The following is an 18,503-nucleotide window of genomic DNA, read 5'->3' as shown; positions in this document are numbered from 1 at the left end:
CAGCAGACTTGACGATCATGTTCTTCGCCAAGGCAAAAAGGATCACTGAGATGGTACAGCCTGTGATGATTCCAACCTCCAGTCTGTGCCACTCTGATGTTAATGACCCTGCTGAGACTCTCATGCTGAACTGGTTGTAATAGTCCAGGATGAGATCTGCCACTTGTCCCGGCACATGATGCTTGGCCAAAACTGCCTGGATAAGCTTGTGCGGGTTGGAGCCGTAGGCGTTGGCCAGGTCAAGCCAGAGCATTGTCAGGTCTCCCTTGTCTCCCTGACTTCTCTGAGGAGCTGGGTCACCACTCCCGTGTGCTCTGGACACCCCGGCACTCCAGATAAGCCTCCCTTTTGCACTGTGCTTTCGATGTATCCATTGCTGGAGAGGAAGTTGTTTAGCCTCGCTACTCTGCTGAAGAAGATCTTGCCTTCAACATTTAGCCAGGAGATATCCGGAACTGATCGATGTTCTTCGAATCTTCTTCCTTCGGGATCCAGACTCCTTCAGCGAATCGCCACTGCTGCGCCACTTTCCCTCTCCTCCAGATGACTTTCCGGATCTTCCACAGCCGTTTCAGTAAAACTTGTAAATTATTCCAAGTGTGTAGGATAGTGTTAGTGTATGGGGATTGCTGGTCTGCGCGGACTCGGTGTGCCAAAAGGCCTGTTTCTGTACTCTACTTTTAAACTAAACTAAACTAAATCTTGCGATCGGTGGTGATAATTTTCCCTTTTACTGGTGATGTCTTTTCAACCAAGAGATCAAGAGTATTTGTGTCACCCAGCGGCTTGCCAAACTGGCTGAACAAGTAATTAAAAAATTTGCGCTACAAGTGGGTGCGTTTTTTGCTTAACATTCTAGATAACATTTAAAAAGCTGAATGTAGATCAGAAGATATACAAATTATTAAAATAGCGTATGTAAATTTATAATGCCCTTATTTTAAAATATACTATGCCAGTAAAATGCAAATTTTAAGGACGGGTAACATAAAACAATATTTATAGCTTGATGTGCCTCTTAAAAACCCATGTCCCAGAAATAAAGGACTAGAATTTCAAACTATTTTACTATGGGATTAGTCCATTGAGGCAAAAGTAAAGCTCAAACTCATTATGTTCAATTATCTAGACATTAAACACAGCACAACACCATTTGTGTAGGAAGGAACTGCAGATGCTGGTTTAAACCGAAGATAGACACAAAAAGCTGGAGTAACTCAGCGAGACAGAGAGACCTTCTCTGGAGAGAAGGAATGAGTGACCTTCTCTGGAGATAGGGAGAGAGGCCTTCTCTGGAGAGAAGGAATGATTGACGTCTCAGGTCGAGACCCTTCTTGCTGCCTGGTCCGCTGAGTTACTCCAGCTTTTTGTGTTTATCTTCCACAACACAATATGTGCTTGATGACTGGCACAATTGTGAGTATTTCTCATTAAATAATATATATGTGGAAATCTTTACATTGGTGTCAGAAGAAATGGAAAGGTGAAGTGTTCTTTTAAAGAAGGGATTGAAAGGAATTAGTGTGCATACCTTTGCACACTAACCCAATTTATAGTGGGTATTGCAAGCAATTGGGTAGTCAATGGTAGATTGGTCTTTTAATCTGTACAAACTTGAGTACAAGAGTAGAGATGACTTGGTCCAATAGTATTGCACTTTGTTCAGACATCGTATGGAATATTTTATCGAGGTCTTGCTTCCCTATCCAAATAAAAATGAACCTGATAGATCGATTAGAATATATGTTCACAATCGATTCCTGGGATAGAGAGTTTATCATGAGAATTGAGGAGGCAGGGTCTTTATTTAAAGAACATAAAACAGTGCAGCACAAGACAGGCAGCGTAAAGTATAGATGGAGTCAATGGAAAGGAGATTTGTTTGTGTGATGGTCTGGTTAACATCCACAACTCTCTGCAATTTCTTACAGTCTTAGAAGGAGCTGTTCCCAAACCATGTTGTGATGCATCCCAACAAAGGCTACCAGCATAATCAAGGACAAGTCTTATCCTGGTCACTCCCTCTTCTCACTTCTCCCAACAGGCAAGAGGTACAGATGTGTGAAAACGCATGCCTCCAGATTCAGGCACCTTTTCTTTCCAGCTGTTATCAGACAACTGAACCATTCTATCGTGAACATGATGCCAAAACCAACTCTTATCTGCCTACACATAATCCATATCCTTTCAATCCCTGTTGTGAATGACAGTGAGAGCACAAGTGGATGAGTTCATGTTCCTATAATTATAAATCAATTTTAAAATTTGTTATCACTTAATGTTTGTTCTGCAAATACCTTGTTTGTATGGTGTGCATACTTGCCTAAGTCAGGAGACTGGAAATCAACACAGAATGTTACATTACTAGCATGATGAAAATATGTTTTTTTTTATTGTTGGATAAAAATATCTTGTTTATTACAGTGTGGTTCTGTTTGTGAGCAGAATCATCTTGCATTCTTCTGTATGTAGAAACAAGGAACTGCAGAAACTGGTTAATGCACAAAAGGACACAAAGTGCTCGGGTAACTCTGCAGGTCTGGCAGCATCTCTGGACCAATATGGATAGGTGACGTTTCGGGCCGAGACACTTCTACAGAAAGCTCTCGACCCGAACTGTCACCCATCCATGTTCCCCAGAGATGCTGCCTGACATGCTGAGCTACTTCAACACTTTGTGTTCTTTCTGGTTTCTTCAGTTTTAGACTGTTTCTATTTGTTGAATTGCTAAACTCTTGCTCTTTTCTCTCTCTTTACTTCCCTTTAGCATATGGATCCGGTTTGTAGGATGCTTGGAGAGGAAACTGATGGACAATTATTAAAGAAGGCAGGAATTCGCACCAATCTCCAAATCTGCCTCACCAGAATTTCCCAAAAGCAGCTAGAGCAATGGAAGAAGAGCAGCTCCCCTGCAATCTCTGTGGCACGAAAGTCACCCGATCAGCAGATAAAGAAAGTGGATGATATTACGACTGCTATAACAAATAAAAAAATCCAAGATATTGCAAATCTTATGGTTGTGAAGAAGGAGGAACCTATAGACCCAGGTTATTACGCACACCATACAAAGGAAATGGAGGTACATCATTATTTCAGCGGCCTTGAATTATTTTAAATTATTTGAAAATTGTAATGCTGGTTTTAGGTGTTTAGAATAGCTATTTGTGGAAACTGCTACTTTAATTAGAGACACCAAATATTTTAATTAAGAAATGGTAGCAATTTGCAACAGAATTTGAGATATTTTAACATTTTCTTTCCTGCCAATATTATTGTGCATTATTACATTTTGCAAAATTTGTTTAAGAATGGGGTGATGTTTGTTGTCAGATGACCACTCTACTTGGATGAGTGTTAGCAAGCTATTTGACAATGAAAACATAATCTTCCTATTCCTACCTGTTGCCTGTTGCCATTTTCCAAGATATAGATTTTCCAAGATATTTCCAAGATCTGCATCTAAGGCGCTGACGATGGCTGCCAAGGTGTATGTGTTTTTCGTTTGCATCGGCTGTGAAAACCCCACCAAGATCACTTTCATGAGAGAGGTACTCATTAACATCAGACACAAGGTACCTCCAAACATCGTTCCGGATTTCTCTCACTCACTGGATTATTTGGACATACTCGTCGGCGGGGCTGCGGCTGTGTTCAAGGTCTTGAGGTGGAGGAGGACCCATGGGAAGCGCTCTGGAGCACTCACCCGAATCCGGCGACGAGGATTACGCACACCACTCCCGAGTATACTCCTTGCAAATCTACGTTCTCTCAACAACAAAGTGGACGAACTGTAACTCCTGCGCCAGACAAACAAGGACTTCTCCCGAGCAGCTTCCCTATGCTTCACCCAGACATGGCTGTGTGAGTCGATCCTGGCCAACACGCTGCAACTGGCTGGCTTTCAACTACATAGAGGGGACCGCGATGCAGAGGTAGCGGGAAAATCAAGAGGCGGTGGAATATGCTTCTATACTAACCAGGACTGGTGCAGAGACACCACGGTACTGTCTAACGTCTGTCCTCCCAATCTAGAATCCTTCTCTATAAACTGCAAACCATTTTGTTATCCAAGGGATTTATCTCTTTTATTCTCGCTGGAGTTTACACCCCCTCCCTCCCCCCAAGCCTGCGTATATGTGAGGCGCAAACGCAACTCGCTGACCAGGTAATGATGGTAGAGAGAGACTTCCATGGTCGTTGTTTTGGGGGACTTAACAAGGCTAACCTCAGCCGAGACCTTTCAAAGTACAGACTTCATGTTACCTGCCCCACCAGAAGGGAGAGAACACTAGATCACTGTTACACTACAATCAAGAACGCATATCGTCCTGTTCCCTGGGCAGCTCTGGATCTCTCTGATCATTGTTTAGTTCACCTTATTCCGACCTATAGGCAGAAACTAAAATCTGCTAAGCCTGCGGTCAGAACAATGAAAAGGTGGACAAGCGAGGGCATTCCCGATGTTGGGGGAGTCCAGAACCAGGGGCTAGTTTAAGAATAAGGGGTAGGCCATTTGGAACGGAGATTAGGAAAAACATTTTCACCAAGAGAGTTGTAAATATGTGGAATTCTCTGCCTCAGAAGGCAGCGGAGGCCAATTCTGTGGATGCTTTCAAGAGAGAGTTAGATAGAACTCTTAAAGATAGCGGAGTCAGAGGATATGGCAAAAAGGCAGGAACGGGGTACTGATTGTGGATGATCAGCCATGATCATATTGAATGGCGGTACTGACTCGAAGGGCCGAATGGCCTTCTCCTGCACCTATTGTCTACAGTCCTGCTTTGACTGCACTGACTGGAATGTGTTCTGAGAAGCAACCACAAGCATCGATGAGTATACAGACACTGTGACATCATATGTCAGCTTTTGTGAGGACAGTTGCAATCCCACTAGGACCCAGATCTGGTTCAACAACGACAAGCTCTGGTTTACCGCAGAACTCAGTCAGCTCCGCCAGTCAAAAGATGAGGCCTACAGGAGCAGGGATGTAGACCTCTACGGGCAGGCCAAATACAAGCGGAGAAGAGGAATCAGAGCTGCCAAGGAAAGGTACTCTGAGAGGTTGAGGAGCAAGTTCTCAGCTTATGACTCTTCTTCAGTTTGAAAGGGCTTGCAAGAAATCACCAGCTACAAGAGGAAAATCCCCCGCTCCTTGGACAATCGTCAGCAGACCAACAACCTGAACGAGTTCTACTGCAATACATAACCAGGGAGTTGCAGAGGGAACGACCTCTGCGGTCTCTTGAGCCAGCACATCCTTCCTCAGAAATGGGGCCCAAATTTGCTCACAGTACTGCAAGTGCAGCCTGACCAGTGCTGAAGAGCCTCTGTATTTAATCTCTGTTTTTGTATTCCAGTCCTCTTATTATAAATGCGAGCATTGAATTTGCCTTCCTTACTACCAATTCGACTTGCAAATTAACCTTTTGGGAGTCCTGCACCAGCACGATTTCTGGATTCTCTCTCCATTTAGAAAATAATCTGCATCTTTATTCTTATTACAAAAATGCATAACTCTGCACTTTGCTAAACTGATTTTTATCTGTCACTTCTCCGCCCACAGTCCTAACCTGTCCAAGTCCTTCTGCAGTATCCTTGCTTCCTCCACACAGCCTGCCCCTCCACCTATCTTAGCACCATCTGCAAATTTGGCCACAAAGCCTTCAAACCCCTTATCCAAATCATTAATATATAACGTGAAGCGTCATATCACATTCAAGTTGTATCATATTAGGATTTATGTTCTGTGGGACAGATGGGGGGTCCGTTTAATATCTGTACCCCCAACAATGCAGTCACTGAAGTGTTTCCTTACATAATATGCCAACATACCTGGATACCTAGAGTCTGGTTTGAGCTCACAATCTGACCCGAGGACTCAGTTCTAACAGCCAGTTAGGATTGATGAGAAAGATTCTATAATATCCCTTGTTATGTGGATTAAAAGTAAACTTGGATACAATGCCTTGCAGAACTTATGTAAATGTGTATAAATAGCTTTTGACTTGCAACTTTATGTAGCCATTATAAATATAATCCTGGAATTTATGGAAATCTTTAGTGTGTGTATGTTGATCATCTGGAGTTTTTGTTTTTATTTTAGATTAAAGTTGAGCCTAAATCGCCAGTGAAAAGAAAATCAGAAAGCATCAATTGTTCAATGGCAGTTAAGAAACAACGCCTAAAAAGATTATTTTCAAACTGTGAATCAGAACATGCCTACAGTTGTCTTCCTGTGTACAGTACGGAAGCATCTCCCCTCAGTACAGCTGTCACCTCCCACATTGACTCTCACAGCAAACAAGAGGCACTTGCCAGCACAACGAAGCCCAGCATGGCACCAGAGAAGTGCTTAATAATGGAATCCTCCACCATCGCTGGGATAGACAATGCCAAGGGGCTTCAATTGGCTCCTCCTGCAGGTCCTGCACCCAGCATCTCTTCTTTTTCAATAGGACACTCCTTTGCCACTGATATCAGCACAGCACGCACAAGCACTCTTCCCCTGAGTGTTGATGAAACTGCACGTGATGAGAAGATCAGGCGACTGAAAGAGATTCTTAAAGAGAAGGAGGCTGCGCTGGAAGCAATACGGAAAAAAATGGTTTTGGCACCTTTATAAAGTTCTTATTCAAGTTTAATAGTTTGTGTCGTTGTGCTATTTACTTAAAGATCTGAATGTTTATTCTGTGTGTTCTGACTCTTAGCGGGGTTAAAATTGCAAATATTTAAATTCTTTGAAATTAATTATTCTTGCTGCATTGTTTAGCACTCATCCAATTTTAATATTAGCAATTTTAATTTGTAGAAAAGCTAATATACAACCAGCTTAAAAACTGCACTGTTGTAAAAATGTGGTCCTTCTATTAGATTGGTCTGTTTCGTGAGCAATATTTTGTTTAATTGTATATTACTTATTCTTTGAACCGAAAAATGCATTTTATTCTTGCGCCAAGAAACTGGGTTCACATTGTATATATTATGCTGGTGATGCAAATGCACCCCAATTCTGGCCCATAGATTCTTCATTTTTTGATCCATTTCCTTCATCGCTATGAAATTCTAAACTAAACTTTTTTTTTGAGACTGCATTTTCAAATTCGTACAATAGCAGGATCTAATCTCCCTTCGCAGTTCAGTGAAAGAAAAGCTATTTGCACTTTTTGCTTTTTCCCTCCCTTCATCGTCTGATTGTAATTTTTCCTAAGAAGATTGGTTGTCTGGCGAGCAAGACCTGTATTTCTCACTCCTTTTGCAGCCAGGACAGTCTCGTACTCCTAATTAATTCTCTGAATACCCCACTATTAGAGTCTTTCTCTATTCATCCCATATCAGTGTGGTTTAATCCTTATCCTTTGTGGATTTTGTAAGCTTACAACGATTATTCACCAACGAACATTATGCCTTTGGCCTTTATTTGGCTCCTTCATCTTTTCTGCATCGTTTTTGTATTAAGCTTTTATATATTTAGTTTAGTTTTTAAATATCACAATTTTTCCAAGTTGTTGAGATTTAGAACACTCGTATTACTTTAGCATCTCTTGATTGTTGCATCTGTCTTCCATTGACAAGATATTGACATATTCAGTTTGTCTCGGTTATCAGCCCATCTTGGTGAGCACTTAGATGAGCAGTGGAATATCATCCTTCATGGCCTTTAGGCATTGATTGAGAAGAATATTGACCCCACCGTACTGGAAGCACTCCTCTATTCAAGTAGAATCATTTTAGAATTTGCATTCATGACAAACTTCCTTCATAACCATTTCTTGTGGTGTTAATTATTTATAGAGAACCAAAAATTAGATGTCAGAATTTAGTATTTACAGTGGTGGCTAGGACGTAGCAAGGAAATATAGTACTGGTTAAAACGTAGTAGTCAATAGTCTACTTCTTGTGATGGAGACAGTGAGATCAAGAAAGTAGAGGGAGGTGTCGGAGATGGTTCATGTAAATGTGAGTGCAGGATGAAAATTGGTGGTGAAGTTGATGAAATCGATGAGTTCTGCATGGGTGCAGGAGGTAGCACTGATGCAGTCATCAATGTAATAGAGATCGAGTTCGGGGATAGGGCCAGTGTACTCCTGTAACTGGTTAATGTCCCTGCTGCTGTCATTAGCCCATGCTCCCTCTCCCTTCCCACCGTTAAACTTAGATTTATTGATCCTAAATATCAGACACCAATTAATCCGTTTTGTGGTTTCACTTGAGCAAAATTAGTCCGTGCGCTAATATTATTCATTGCATGAACTCTAAAAGATGATTTTTCTGGTGAACATAATGTTTTAATTTTTTATACGTTTCTATGAAAGTAAACCCCTTTCTGAGAACATTGCATTATTTTCCAGCCATTTGGGCATTTCCGTGCAAAACTAGCCTCTGTGTTAATTAAACAAGGCAATAGTTTCTAGGAACTGAGCTGCATTGAATTACTAAGTCATACATTTTGAAATTACAGTATTTTGCAGACTTCAGTTTCTGCTACTTTGAGGAAATAGAACATATTTATTAGGTGGGTGCTTGTGATTTTTACTTGCAATATTGAATATGACTAGGTCAGCTATTTTACAAGTGTAATGGACTATTTGGTGCTAGTATCAGCTTGTATGTAGTGAATTTGGGATATAGTCACTTGTTATTCAGTAAACTTGCCTAAAGCATTGACATTCATATTAACAATGCTCTATGCTTGGTGGGTGAATTGAATATTCAGCATCCTGAATATTCCAACCTACGTAAAATAGATAAAGATCAGCCACAAATGATAAAGTAGCCATGGAGAAAGTACTCTGGCTATTTAGAACATTTTTGGTTCTTATTAATTCTGTTCATTACTTTGTAAATGTGAAGACAGTGTATGAATGGGCAGTGATGACCCTGGCAAATGACAACGTCATTTTTTGAATGAATAAAAATATTCTTACGTTTAGGGCCCTAATTTTGGAAATAAGTTCTAGAATGCACTATTCTTCCATCTATATTGTAATCTAACTTCCATATTAATCTGCATTAAATACAAACTATAATGATGGCAATGCAAACTGTGAAAATGATTCATTTGCTGAAACTGGAATTGTACTTATTACAACTGGCAGCAGCAGCTATTTTAAACAAAATATCTTGCAAGCAATTTCACGTTTTCATGAATACAAAGACCTGCTCCAAATAACCAAATTAATTGAGTACAAGATAAAGTTCCTAAGGAGATGCAGGAAAATACTACACATCATTGAAATGATGAACAACAAGCCAGGGCTGAACAAAAAAAAAAGTTTTTGAAATGACTCCTTAACCTTGAATCTGAATTAACAGTAGATCAGTTGAGGATATGTTCCGATGAATATGGTTTGTTCAAATTATTAAAGGCCATATTCACCTGAATGGCAGACAAGATTTGGTAGATATTTTTTTATAGAAATAAAATCCCAAGCTTAAACTATTAATTCTTCAATTAGATCTTCCAGAATAAGATATATTTATATATTTAGGTTTATGAATGTGAAATTACAGTTCAGTAATAATCAGTAATGTCCTTTTTTTGTGTAAATGTGTAAACAAGGGATTTTAGATTTACAGTTGACGCACTCCAGATTGTTAATTAACTCATGTCAGAAGGAAGGAGCACAATCAGAGATGACGCATGAGAAAGTAATTTGATTATACCCTATTCTCATCCATGTTATCTATGAAATCCCATCTAAGAACATAAGGCAGGTACAAGCATTAGAACCCAGTACTAAAGCAAATATCCAATGGACATGAACCATTAGTTTTGAGCAGCAATTCATCTGTCTATCTTTGCACATGGTTGCAAGAAATTAATCCCATGTATCCTAAAAACAGCCATTGAACTCCTGGCCGAGAGCTCCCTTAATCATCACGTGCATAGTTAAAGGTATTATTTCCAACTCGCCACATACATTGAATAGCTGTGACAAGAATAAAAAAGACTGAGTCAAGCTTGTTTCATCTGGCCTGCAGATATTTAGAAAAGTCCATGGCAACTAACTGCAGTCACAATCAACGGCATCTCTTGTAAATTATCTGCTATATGCTGAGACTTATTTTTGATGCAAGCAAATAAGTCCTTTTACAGTTTAAAAATGGAACTATTTCTTGCAAATGCTTGCAGTTTTCGGAATCTTATTTTTAACAATCTATCTATATTGCCCATTAAAGAATGTTGAATTGGACATCAGCTTGAGGGGTGTTTGATGAATAGGTGTGGCTGAATCATTGAGATATACATTTGTGTAATTAATTATTTTGGACTGGTTTTAAAGTAAATTCTTACCCTTTATGGGAAACAGTACGAGTTTCGCTAGAATGCAGTCTAGTGTCAGGCTGTGAATAGGCTGAGTTTTAGCAATGTAGCCCATTTGGTGCCTCGTTCCTTTTCTACTGTTCAATACGATCGTGGATGATCTTTGACTTTGGTGCCATTTTCACTTGTTCTCTTAATATCTAAGGAATTATCAAAGGTAGACAGAAAATGCTGGAGTAACTCTGCGGGTCAGGCAGCATCTCTGGAGAGAAGGAATGGGTAACGTTTAGGTCGAGACCCTTCTTCAGACCTGAAACGTTGCCCATTCCTTCTCTCCAGAGATGCTGCCTGACCTGCTAAATTACTCCAGCATTTTGTGTCTACCTTCGATTTAAACCAGCATCTGCAGTTCTTTCCTACACAAGGAATTATCAACATGTGTCTTGAATAAGTTCAGTGACTGATCCTCTTGAGTGAAGAACTTAATCATTGTCTTATTCCGGAATATACAACCCCTTACTTTGGGGCTCTGACCTTTGCTCCTAAAAGCCCCAGTCTTGGGGAAACGTCCACCACGTCTACCACGTCAAACCTTTTCTTTAAAAATCTGCCTTTCAGTGAGATATCTCAATCTAACTTCAAAGCGATCTGGGCTAGAGATTGAGATTGGAGAGTGCAAACCAGGTACCTGGAATGAACGCTGGACCTTGTATGCAAATAAATGCCTACAAGAAAGGAACTATCCTCCTTTCAAGTACTGTCCAACATCAAGATCAGAACTCTGGGCTGATGACCAGAGAAAATACTTAACGTGCAGATTTCCATTAGTCATACAGTCCTCCTAAATGCTGAATGTCTGAAAAATAATCTATCATGTAGCCTAGCAAAAAAAATTACTAAGGAAACAAGATTAACAAATATTAGCTATCCGTGTTCTCCAAGGATGCTGCCAGACCCGCTGAGTAACTCCAGCACTTTATGTCTTTTATTTTTGTAAACCAGCATCTACAGTGTCTGCACTTTCTTGTTTCTGTCATCCACTAATGTCTAATTCGAGGGTTCTTGTCACCCGAGGAAGAAAGGTCCATTCCTGACCAAACTAGAATTCCTTTTAATGTTGTCATTTTACAGTCATATTCAACCTAAAAGAGTGGTCGATTTTCGTTTATTTGGGTTGTCGCTCAGATTTTTACATAAAACTGTTCAGCGTAATGTAGGAAGAATTCGGCAGACATAACATTTAACGTCCGTGAAAGTAGTTCCTTAATCAGCGTGATCGATAATGAATCCAGAAGACAAAAAATAAAATGTTCTTTTGCCGCCGAACGAATAATAAATTGCACATAACTGTTATAGGTTGTAATTGGGTTGTAATTGGGTATACCATTCCGTGCGCAGTGTTCCTCAGCCTCTGTGGCCGAGATAAATAACAAAACACCTTTTATTGCCAGTATCTACAGTAAGATCACCCCTTCAGTGTAACTAATAAGTTAGAAAGAGATGATAACTACAATACACCTTGAACGATATTTGCAAGTCAGCCACTCTAATTCCTGGTCACAGTCGTAATGTTCCAAAATAGAACCTCAACCCCGCTGCTGGTCGCCACTGTTGATGTCATGGTGAGGGTGACATTTCGGGAAAGTTCTCCAGAGGGATCCCGATCCCAAACGACGCCTGTCCATTCCCACCACTGATGGGCGTTGTCTGATCCGCTGAATTACTCCAGCACTGTATTTTGCTGAAGATTCTTGCAACTGCCGTTGTTTAGATTTCCGTCTTAATCATCCCACTACTATTTTTAGGCAACGATCACTTGTTAGGTTTCTTCGTTTAGTTGTCTTCTTTATCGTAAATACAGACAGACAGGGTATTTCTAACCAGCTCATTCCAAGTATCGGAATTCTTGTGTTCACTTTGAGAAGAAGAAAAAATGTCTTAACCTGTTGTTTCCTCCCTCGGAAGTTTCAGTACGAAAAAAAAAGGGATATCAACTACTATTTGACATTCATCTATAAGTTTCCCCCGTCACTGACTCCTTTTAAAACTGGAAGGCCCAAGTTTTCCAAATGGCCTTGCAATTGAACTAAGGTTCTGGACGCGGACTACGTTAGTCCCTATCTCGTGTTCAAACGTGGCCTGCTAGGTTCCTAGTACTTTGATTAAATTGTTCAGCAATATGCCAATCTGAATGAATACTGCTCTGGAGTCTTTGAACACGTTGACTAAATGCCGTTAAAACCCATTTGCAACATGACGTTAAAATTCACTAGCTGTTGCTTCACACCGCGAAACATGTTGCCAATTTTATTCTCATCGCTACTGAGTTTTGAATGGCATGTTATAAATTGAGATTGCAAACAGTGCAAGATGCAACATCATAGTCGGTGGGCGACGTTTCAATACTCATCAACATTCCGCAGTTATGCTGCTTGACCCGCTGAGGTACTCCAGCGCTTTGTGGGTTTAAAAAATATATAAACCAGCATCTGCAATTCCTTGTGTTTTCACACTCGGTGTTTATGGTCCAATCCCTCTGAAGCATGTTTCGCCCCCTCCCAGAACGAACGTTGAATCCCAGCTCCTTCACAGCAACGGCTTTCGATTAAAATATCGGCGAGTATTTGGATTGGACCGCATCCTCTTCTCGATGCTGTTGATGCCATCTCGGCTGTTGTGCAGATGGCCTTTCACACTAGGCTTGATGATTCCCTCGAGTTTGAGATGGATTCTGTATATAATTTGCCAGCAGAGAGGTACACCAGCCAATTTGAGCACGGTGGAACTTTCGGATACAGAATGAGAAAGCAACGACGGATTGTGAAAGTATTGTTCATCGTTGGGTCCTTGAAGGAAGAGAGGAGAGCACAGGGAAGCGATGCAGAAATTGCAAACCCAGACAGTAGGATTGAAAAGCTATTTGCGGCGAAGAATCTTCCCCCTGCGGGACCATTCACCTTTAGCTCACAGTATACGCTGTCCGGGCTCCAGATGTGAGACCGCCAGTCGGGTGGGCCTTGTCTATTGGAAAACCTTTACTTGGATCATCTATGCAGTATGCGGCTTGCACGATGACAGTGAAACAGAATAAAATGCATTAATCGGGTTTATTTTTGCGTGCGCCGAAAATTAGCTAAAACATAGGACGTGTTACATGTTCCGCATGTTTCGATGTTATAGATGCAATACATGGTCTTAGTTATTCGATGTAATAAATGCCATATTGGAATTTTTATGCTGATATCTGATTCATTCATTGTAGATCAAGGCTAAATCGCCCTCGAAGACAAACGTGAAGCTTGCGTTGAACATGCTGATAATAAAGAAGCAACCTGATAAAAAAAACATTTTAAACAGAAAGTCGGAGCACGCGTACAGCTGTCTCCGGGAAGAAAATGTTCATGTTAGTCCTCGCAGCAGTTCACTGAACAGCAGGTCGGAGCCAAATGTAACGGAATCCTGCAACTCGGTGACGCATTGCGCAGCGGCGAATAAAGTGCTCGACCTGTCGAGTGTCTCCGGGGTGACCCCTCCTCCTCCAAACGTGGACAGGACCGCTCGCGAAGAGAAAATAAGACGACTGAAGGCGATTCTGAAGGCGAAAGAAGCCGCGCTGGAGACGATAAGGAAGAGTAAAAAGGTTTCGACACAGCTGTAAGATCCCCCAATTTTAAAGCTCATTTCAAAGCTAAATAACTGGTTGTCCAGTAACCAGTTGGAACTACACGAAATTTGAAGTTTTTATTGTTCAGGTGTTATTTTACTACATTGTTGAGTAGTTTTGAATAGAGGGTTTCTCAGATTGTAATTAACTTCTATAATTCACTAATTCCATTAGAGTGTTCTGCGAAGCAATGTTGTTTTTTTGTCAGCATGTTGGAAGCGTTTGTAGCGTTTATATACATTGAATTTGAAGATGCCGTATATTGTTTATAATCACTGCAAAGATCCGAGTTGACGGATTGGGGTTTGTGTACATTTATCCAAGCAATAAATTCAATTACTTCATTGTCAACGTTCTGGGAACATTCCATTCCATCACCGTATATAGTAGCCATCTATGGGTTCAGAAGCTAACCTACACTCACTTGGACGTATTTTTATGAAGTAGTCCTGTCTTAATTTTGCAATTAAGACGCGTGCTTCCCCATTGGGATTATGTCCTGACTCCCCCTCGCATTTTTGCCTGAAAACTGGGATTTCTTAATCTACCGTCGTAAATTATTCTTACCACTTCCTGAACCATCCCCCCTTGGACGGAAACCGTTCACGGACACAGTTTCCCGCTAGCCTGAGTTTATGACATTTGTAGGAAATTGGAAATAGACTGATAAACTTGTTTTGTGAAAGCTGACATCCAGAAAATATATTTGAGGGGAAGGGGGGTGTTGCTTTTTGAACATTTCTTCAAGCACAATTTGTTCACAATATACTGTGTCCCCCTTTTCACCCCTCTTTCCAATTTCCTAAATATACCAGGATTAGATCGCGAAGGTCACAATATTTAGTTTCCTAATCATTCCTGAAATTTTTCGAATCAGTGCAAAATAAAGTCACAAAATATGGGATATGGCTTCAATTGACCGGTATAATTTAGAATCCACGCTAATATATTCACTGTCACAATAACGCCAGTTTAACCTGTGAATATTCTGATCTACAAACGCATCACTAATGGAGATGAGGCATCCATCTACTGCTCAACCTTCACCTATGGAAGAGTTCTTATCCAACGGAAGCGCTCGGTCAAAAGGTCGGTTACAATTTACACCAATATCACGGGTTTGGAACAGATAGACGAATGGGAGAAAGTCAAAAAGAGACCATTATTACCCCCTAAAGAGACGTAACCCCCTAAAGAACCAACAATATGGTTTATGTCGTTATTCCCTGCTTTCTGGGAAAGTCAGAGGAAGGTGATAACTTCGTTAACACTGCGTCACCACATTGTGTCTTCCAAATGTAAATTAGACAAAGATTAGGCCTCCAGCTTCACACGGGAGGGCGGGTCCCCAAACACAATATTCCACCTCTCCACCAATTCCAATATTGGTGGCCAGTGGGGGGGGGGGGGGGGGGGGGGGGGGGGGGGGGCTTTCTGGAGCGCTAGTATGGGTGTTGTGGGCTGAAGGGACTGGTTTCCAGAGAGCTAGTATGGAAATTGTGGGCCGAATGGATTCTTGGGCTGGCGGCTCAGTCACTCAAGCATGATGTGCTGGCAGCTCACTCACTCAGGGCTGGTGGGCTGGCAGTTGACACGGCTATTCCTTGAAATTCCATTTCAAGCAGGGTGCAATGCTACCAAAATTCAAGTGCAGTTTCCTACCACTTCAAGCAGGGTGCAAGCCCACCAAATTCAAGTGCAGTTTCCTGCCACTTCAAGCAGGGTGCAAGGCCACCAAATTCAAGTGCAGTTTCCTGCCACTTCAAGCAGGGTGCAAGGCCACCAAATTCAAGTGCAGTGTCATACCACTTCAAGCAGGGTGCAAGGCCACCAAATTCAAGTGCAGTGTCATACCACTTCAAGCAGGGTGCAAGGCCACCAAATTCAAATGCAGTGTCATACCACTTCTAGCAGGGTGCAAGGCCACCAGATTCAAGTGCAGTGTCATACCACTTCAAGCAGAGTTCAGGGGCATCAAATTCAAGTGCAGTGTCACACCACTTCAAGCAGGGTGCAAGGCCACCAAACTCAAGTGCAGTGTCATACCATTTCAAGCAGGGTGCAAGGCCACCAAACTCAAGTGCAGTTTCCTACCATTTCAAGCAGGGTGCAAGGCCACCAAAGACAGAGTCGTGACCTCTCCCTCCTCATCTTGCAGAGACGTCCACACTTCCGGGATTTATAGTCCCCCCCCCCCCCCCCCCCCCTCCCACTGGAAGGGGCTTGGCCTTCATGGTGTGATTGACAGGAGAGAGAATCTCACCATTTTTAAACACTAATAACTCTTTTATTTTTCATCAATGGGAAAAATTCTCGGCACCTGATGAGCGGAGGGGGACTCTGAGTAAGATGGCCAAAAATCACAGCCGTATGTGGTAGCGTTTTTTCTAAAATCAATATACAGTTCATACAGGAAGTGGTCAAGATTAGGCTTTTAATTATATAAAAGGCAACACCATTTTTCAATAAGGCAACGCCACTTTTCAATAAGGCAACGCCACTTTTCAATAAGGCAATGCCACTTTTCAATAAGGCAACTTTTCAATAAGGCCAAGCCACTTTTCAATAAGACAACGCAACTTTTCAATAAGGCAACGCAATTTTTCAATAAGGCAATACAACTTTTCAATAAGGCAATGCAACTTTCGCATTTTCAGCCCAAAGGCAACTTTTGCATTTTCAGCCCAAAGGCAACTTTTGCATTTTCAACCCAAAGGCAACTTTAGCATTTTCAACCCAAAGGCAACTTTAGCATTTTCAACGCAAAGGCAACGTTAGCATTTTAATGCAAAGGCAACGTTAGCATTTTCAAACCAAAGGCTACTTTAGCATTTTCAAACGAAAGGCAAGTTTAGCATTTTCAAACCAAAGGCAACTTTAGCATTTTAAAACCAAAGGCAACTTTAGCATTTTCAAACTAAAGGCAACTTTAGCATTTTCAAACCAAAGGCAACTTTAGCATTTTTAAACCAAAAGCAACGTTAGCATTTTCAAACAGTCTGAGGAAGGGTTTTGGCCCGAAACGTTGCCTATCTCCTTCGCTCCATAGATGGTGCTGCACCCGCTGAGTTTCTCCAGCATTTTTGTGTACCTGCAACTTTAGCATTTTCAAACCAAAGGCAACTTTAACATTTTCAAACCAATGGCAACCCAACGGATAACCTGGTGTGGGTGAACCACTGTGATGGTTGGGGGGAAGAACAAAGGATGATCTGGTGTGGGATATTTTGTAACTTTGTCAGCATCCTTTAAGTGGCGACATTTTGCATACCTTGGATATTCAAAACCAAGAATATCACTGTGACTTGCACATGTGACAAAAAGTATCATAAAGTATCATTTATTAGTTTCTCTGCATTTAAAAAATAAATCTGCCTTTCTATTGTTCCTGATAAATCTCATAACCTTTCCCACATTAGAATTCATCTGTCACTTTTTTTGCCCTTAATCCTGAGCCATTCTTTGTGCACTTTACCTTATCCCACCAAATCTTGTACAACTGTAACATAACATCCTAAAGTTTATTCCATTTCTCTGACTAATGCACCAAAAGCCTTCTTCACCACCATATCTACCTCCAATGCCATTTTCAGTGTATTATGTATTTATTCTCCTAGATCCCTCTGCTATACAACACTCTCAAGGGCCCTACCATTCATTATGAAGGACATGTCCTGGTTGATTTCCCAAAATGCAACACTTCACACTTACCCGAAGTAAACTCCATTAGCCATTCTCGGGCTTACTTACCCAGCTGATCAAGATTTTGCTGTAATTCCTGATAACCGTCTTTACTGTTTAATATACCACCTATATTAGTGGCATCTGCAAATGTATTAATCATGCTTAGTACATTCTTATCCAAATTGTTGATATCGATGACAAACAGCAATGGGCCCAGCACCAATCGCTGATGCACACCACCAGTCCAGGACTATAATTCAAAGTACAACCTTCACCTCCATCCTCAGTTTCCAACCACGAAGCCACTTTTATATCCAGTCAGCTAGCTCTCTCTGGATCCCATGTGATCTAACCTTCCAGAGCAACCTAGCATGCAGAACCTAAACAAATGCTTTGCTGAAGTCCATATCGACAACAATGACCTTTCCTGCCTTTGTTGACCCTCTTGTTTACTTCTTCAATAAACTTAATCAATATCATGAGACACTATCTCTTACACAAAACCATTATGACCACGCCTAATTGAGCCTGTTTTTTTGAAATGCATGTATATTTTACACCTCAGAATCCCCACCAGTAACTTTCCTACCACATATGTTAGGATCACTGGTCTATAGTTCCCATATTTTTGTTTGCAGCCCTTTTTAAATAGATGTATAGCATTAGCCAGCCTCCAATTTTCCAGCACCTCACCCATGTGTAACGATGATTCAATAACGATATCTCAACCAGGGCTCCTGCAATTTCTTCTCAAGCTTCCCACATTGTCACTACTCAGGCCAGGGAGATGCATATAGCTTCATACATTTTAGAACAACGAGTAGCCCCTTGACTGTAATGTAGACTTTCCTCAAGACATCCCATTACATTTCACAACTTCCCTCGTCATGT

General features: G+C 41.1%; 1 protein-coding gene across 1 annotated transcript in view; it reads left to right on the top strand.

The window, feature by feature from the left end:
* lrif1 (ligand dependent nuclear receptor interacting factor 1) overlaps positions 1 to 14,279 on the top strand; it is a 41,058-nt gene extending 26,779 nt beyond the window's left edge. The window contains exons 4-6 of the mRNA XM_033042685.1: positions 2,768 to 3,079; positions 6,104 to 6,604; positions 13,527 to 14,279. Of these exons, the coding sequence (XP_032898576.1) occupies positions 2,768 to 3,079; positions 6,104 to 6,604; positions 13,527 to 13,922 (1,209 nt within the window). The 3' untranslated portion in view covers positions 13,923 to 14,279. The remainder of the gene's footprint in view (positions 1 to 2,767; positions 3,080 to 6,103; positions 6,605 to 13,526) is intronic.
* The last annotated feature ends 4,224 nt before the right edge of the window (positions 14,280 to 18,503 follow it).

Source organism: Amblyraja radiata, chromosome 24 (assembly GCF_010909765.2).
Source record: "Amblyraja radiata isolate CabotCenter1 chromosome 24, sAmbRad1.1.pri, whole genome shotgun sequence".
In the NCBI taxonomy this organism is placed as follows: Eukaryota; Metazoa; Chordata; class Chondrichthyes; order Rajiformes; family Rajidae; genus Amblyraja; species Amblyraja radiata.
Note: the sequence above shows the minus strand (reverse complement) of the source record. Positions and strands in the feature narration are given on the sequence as shown.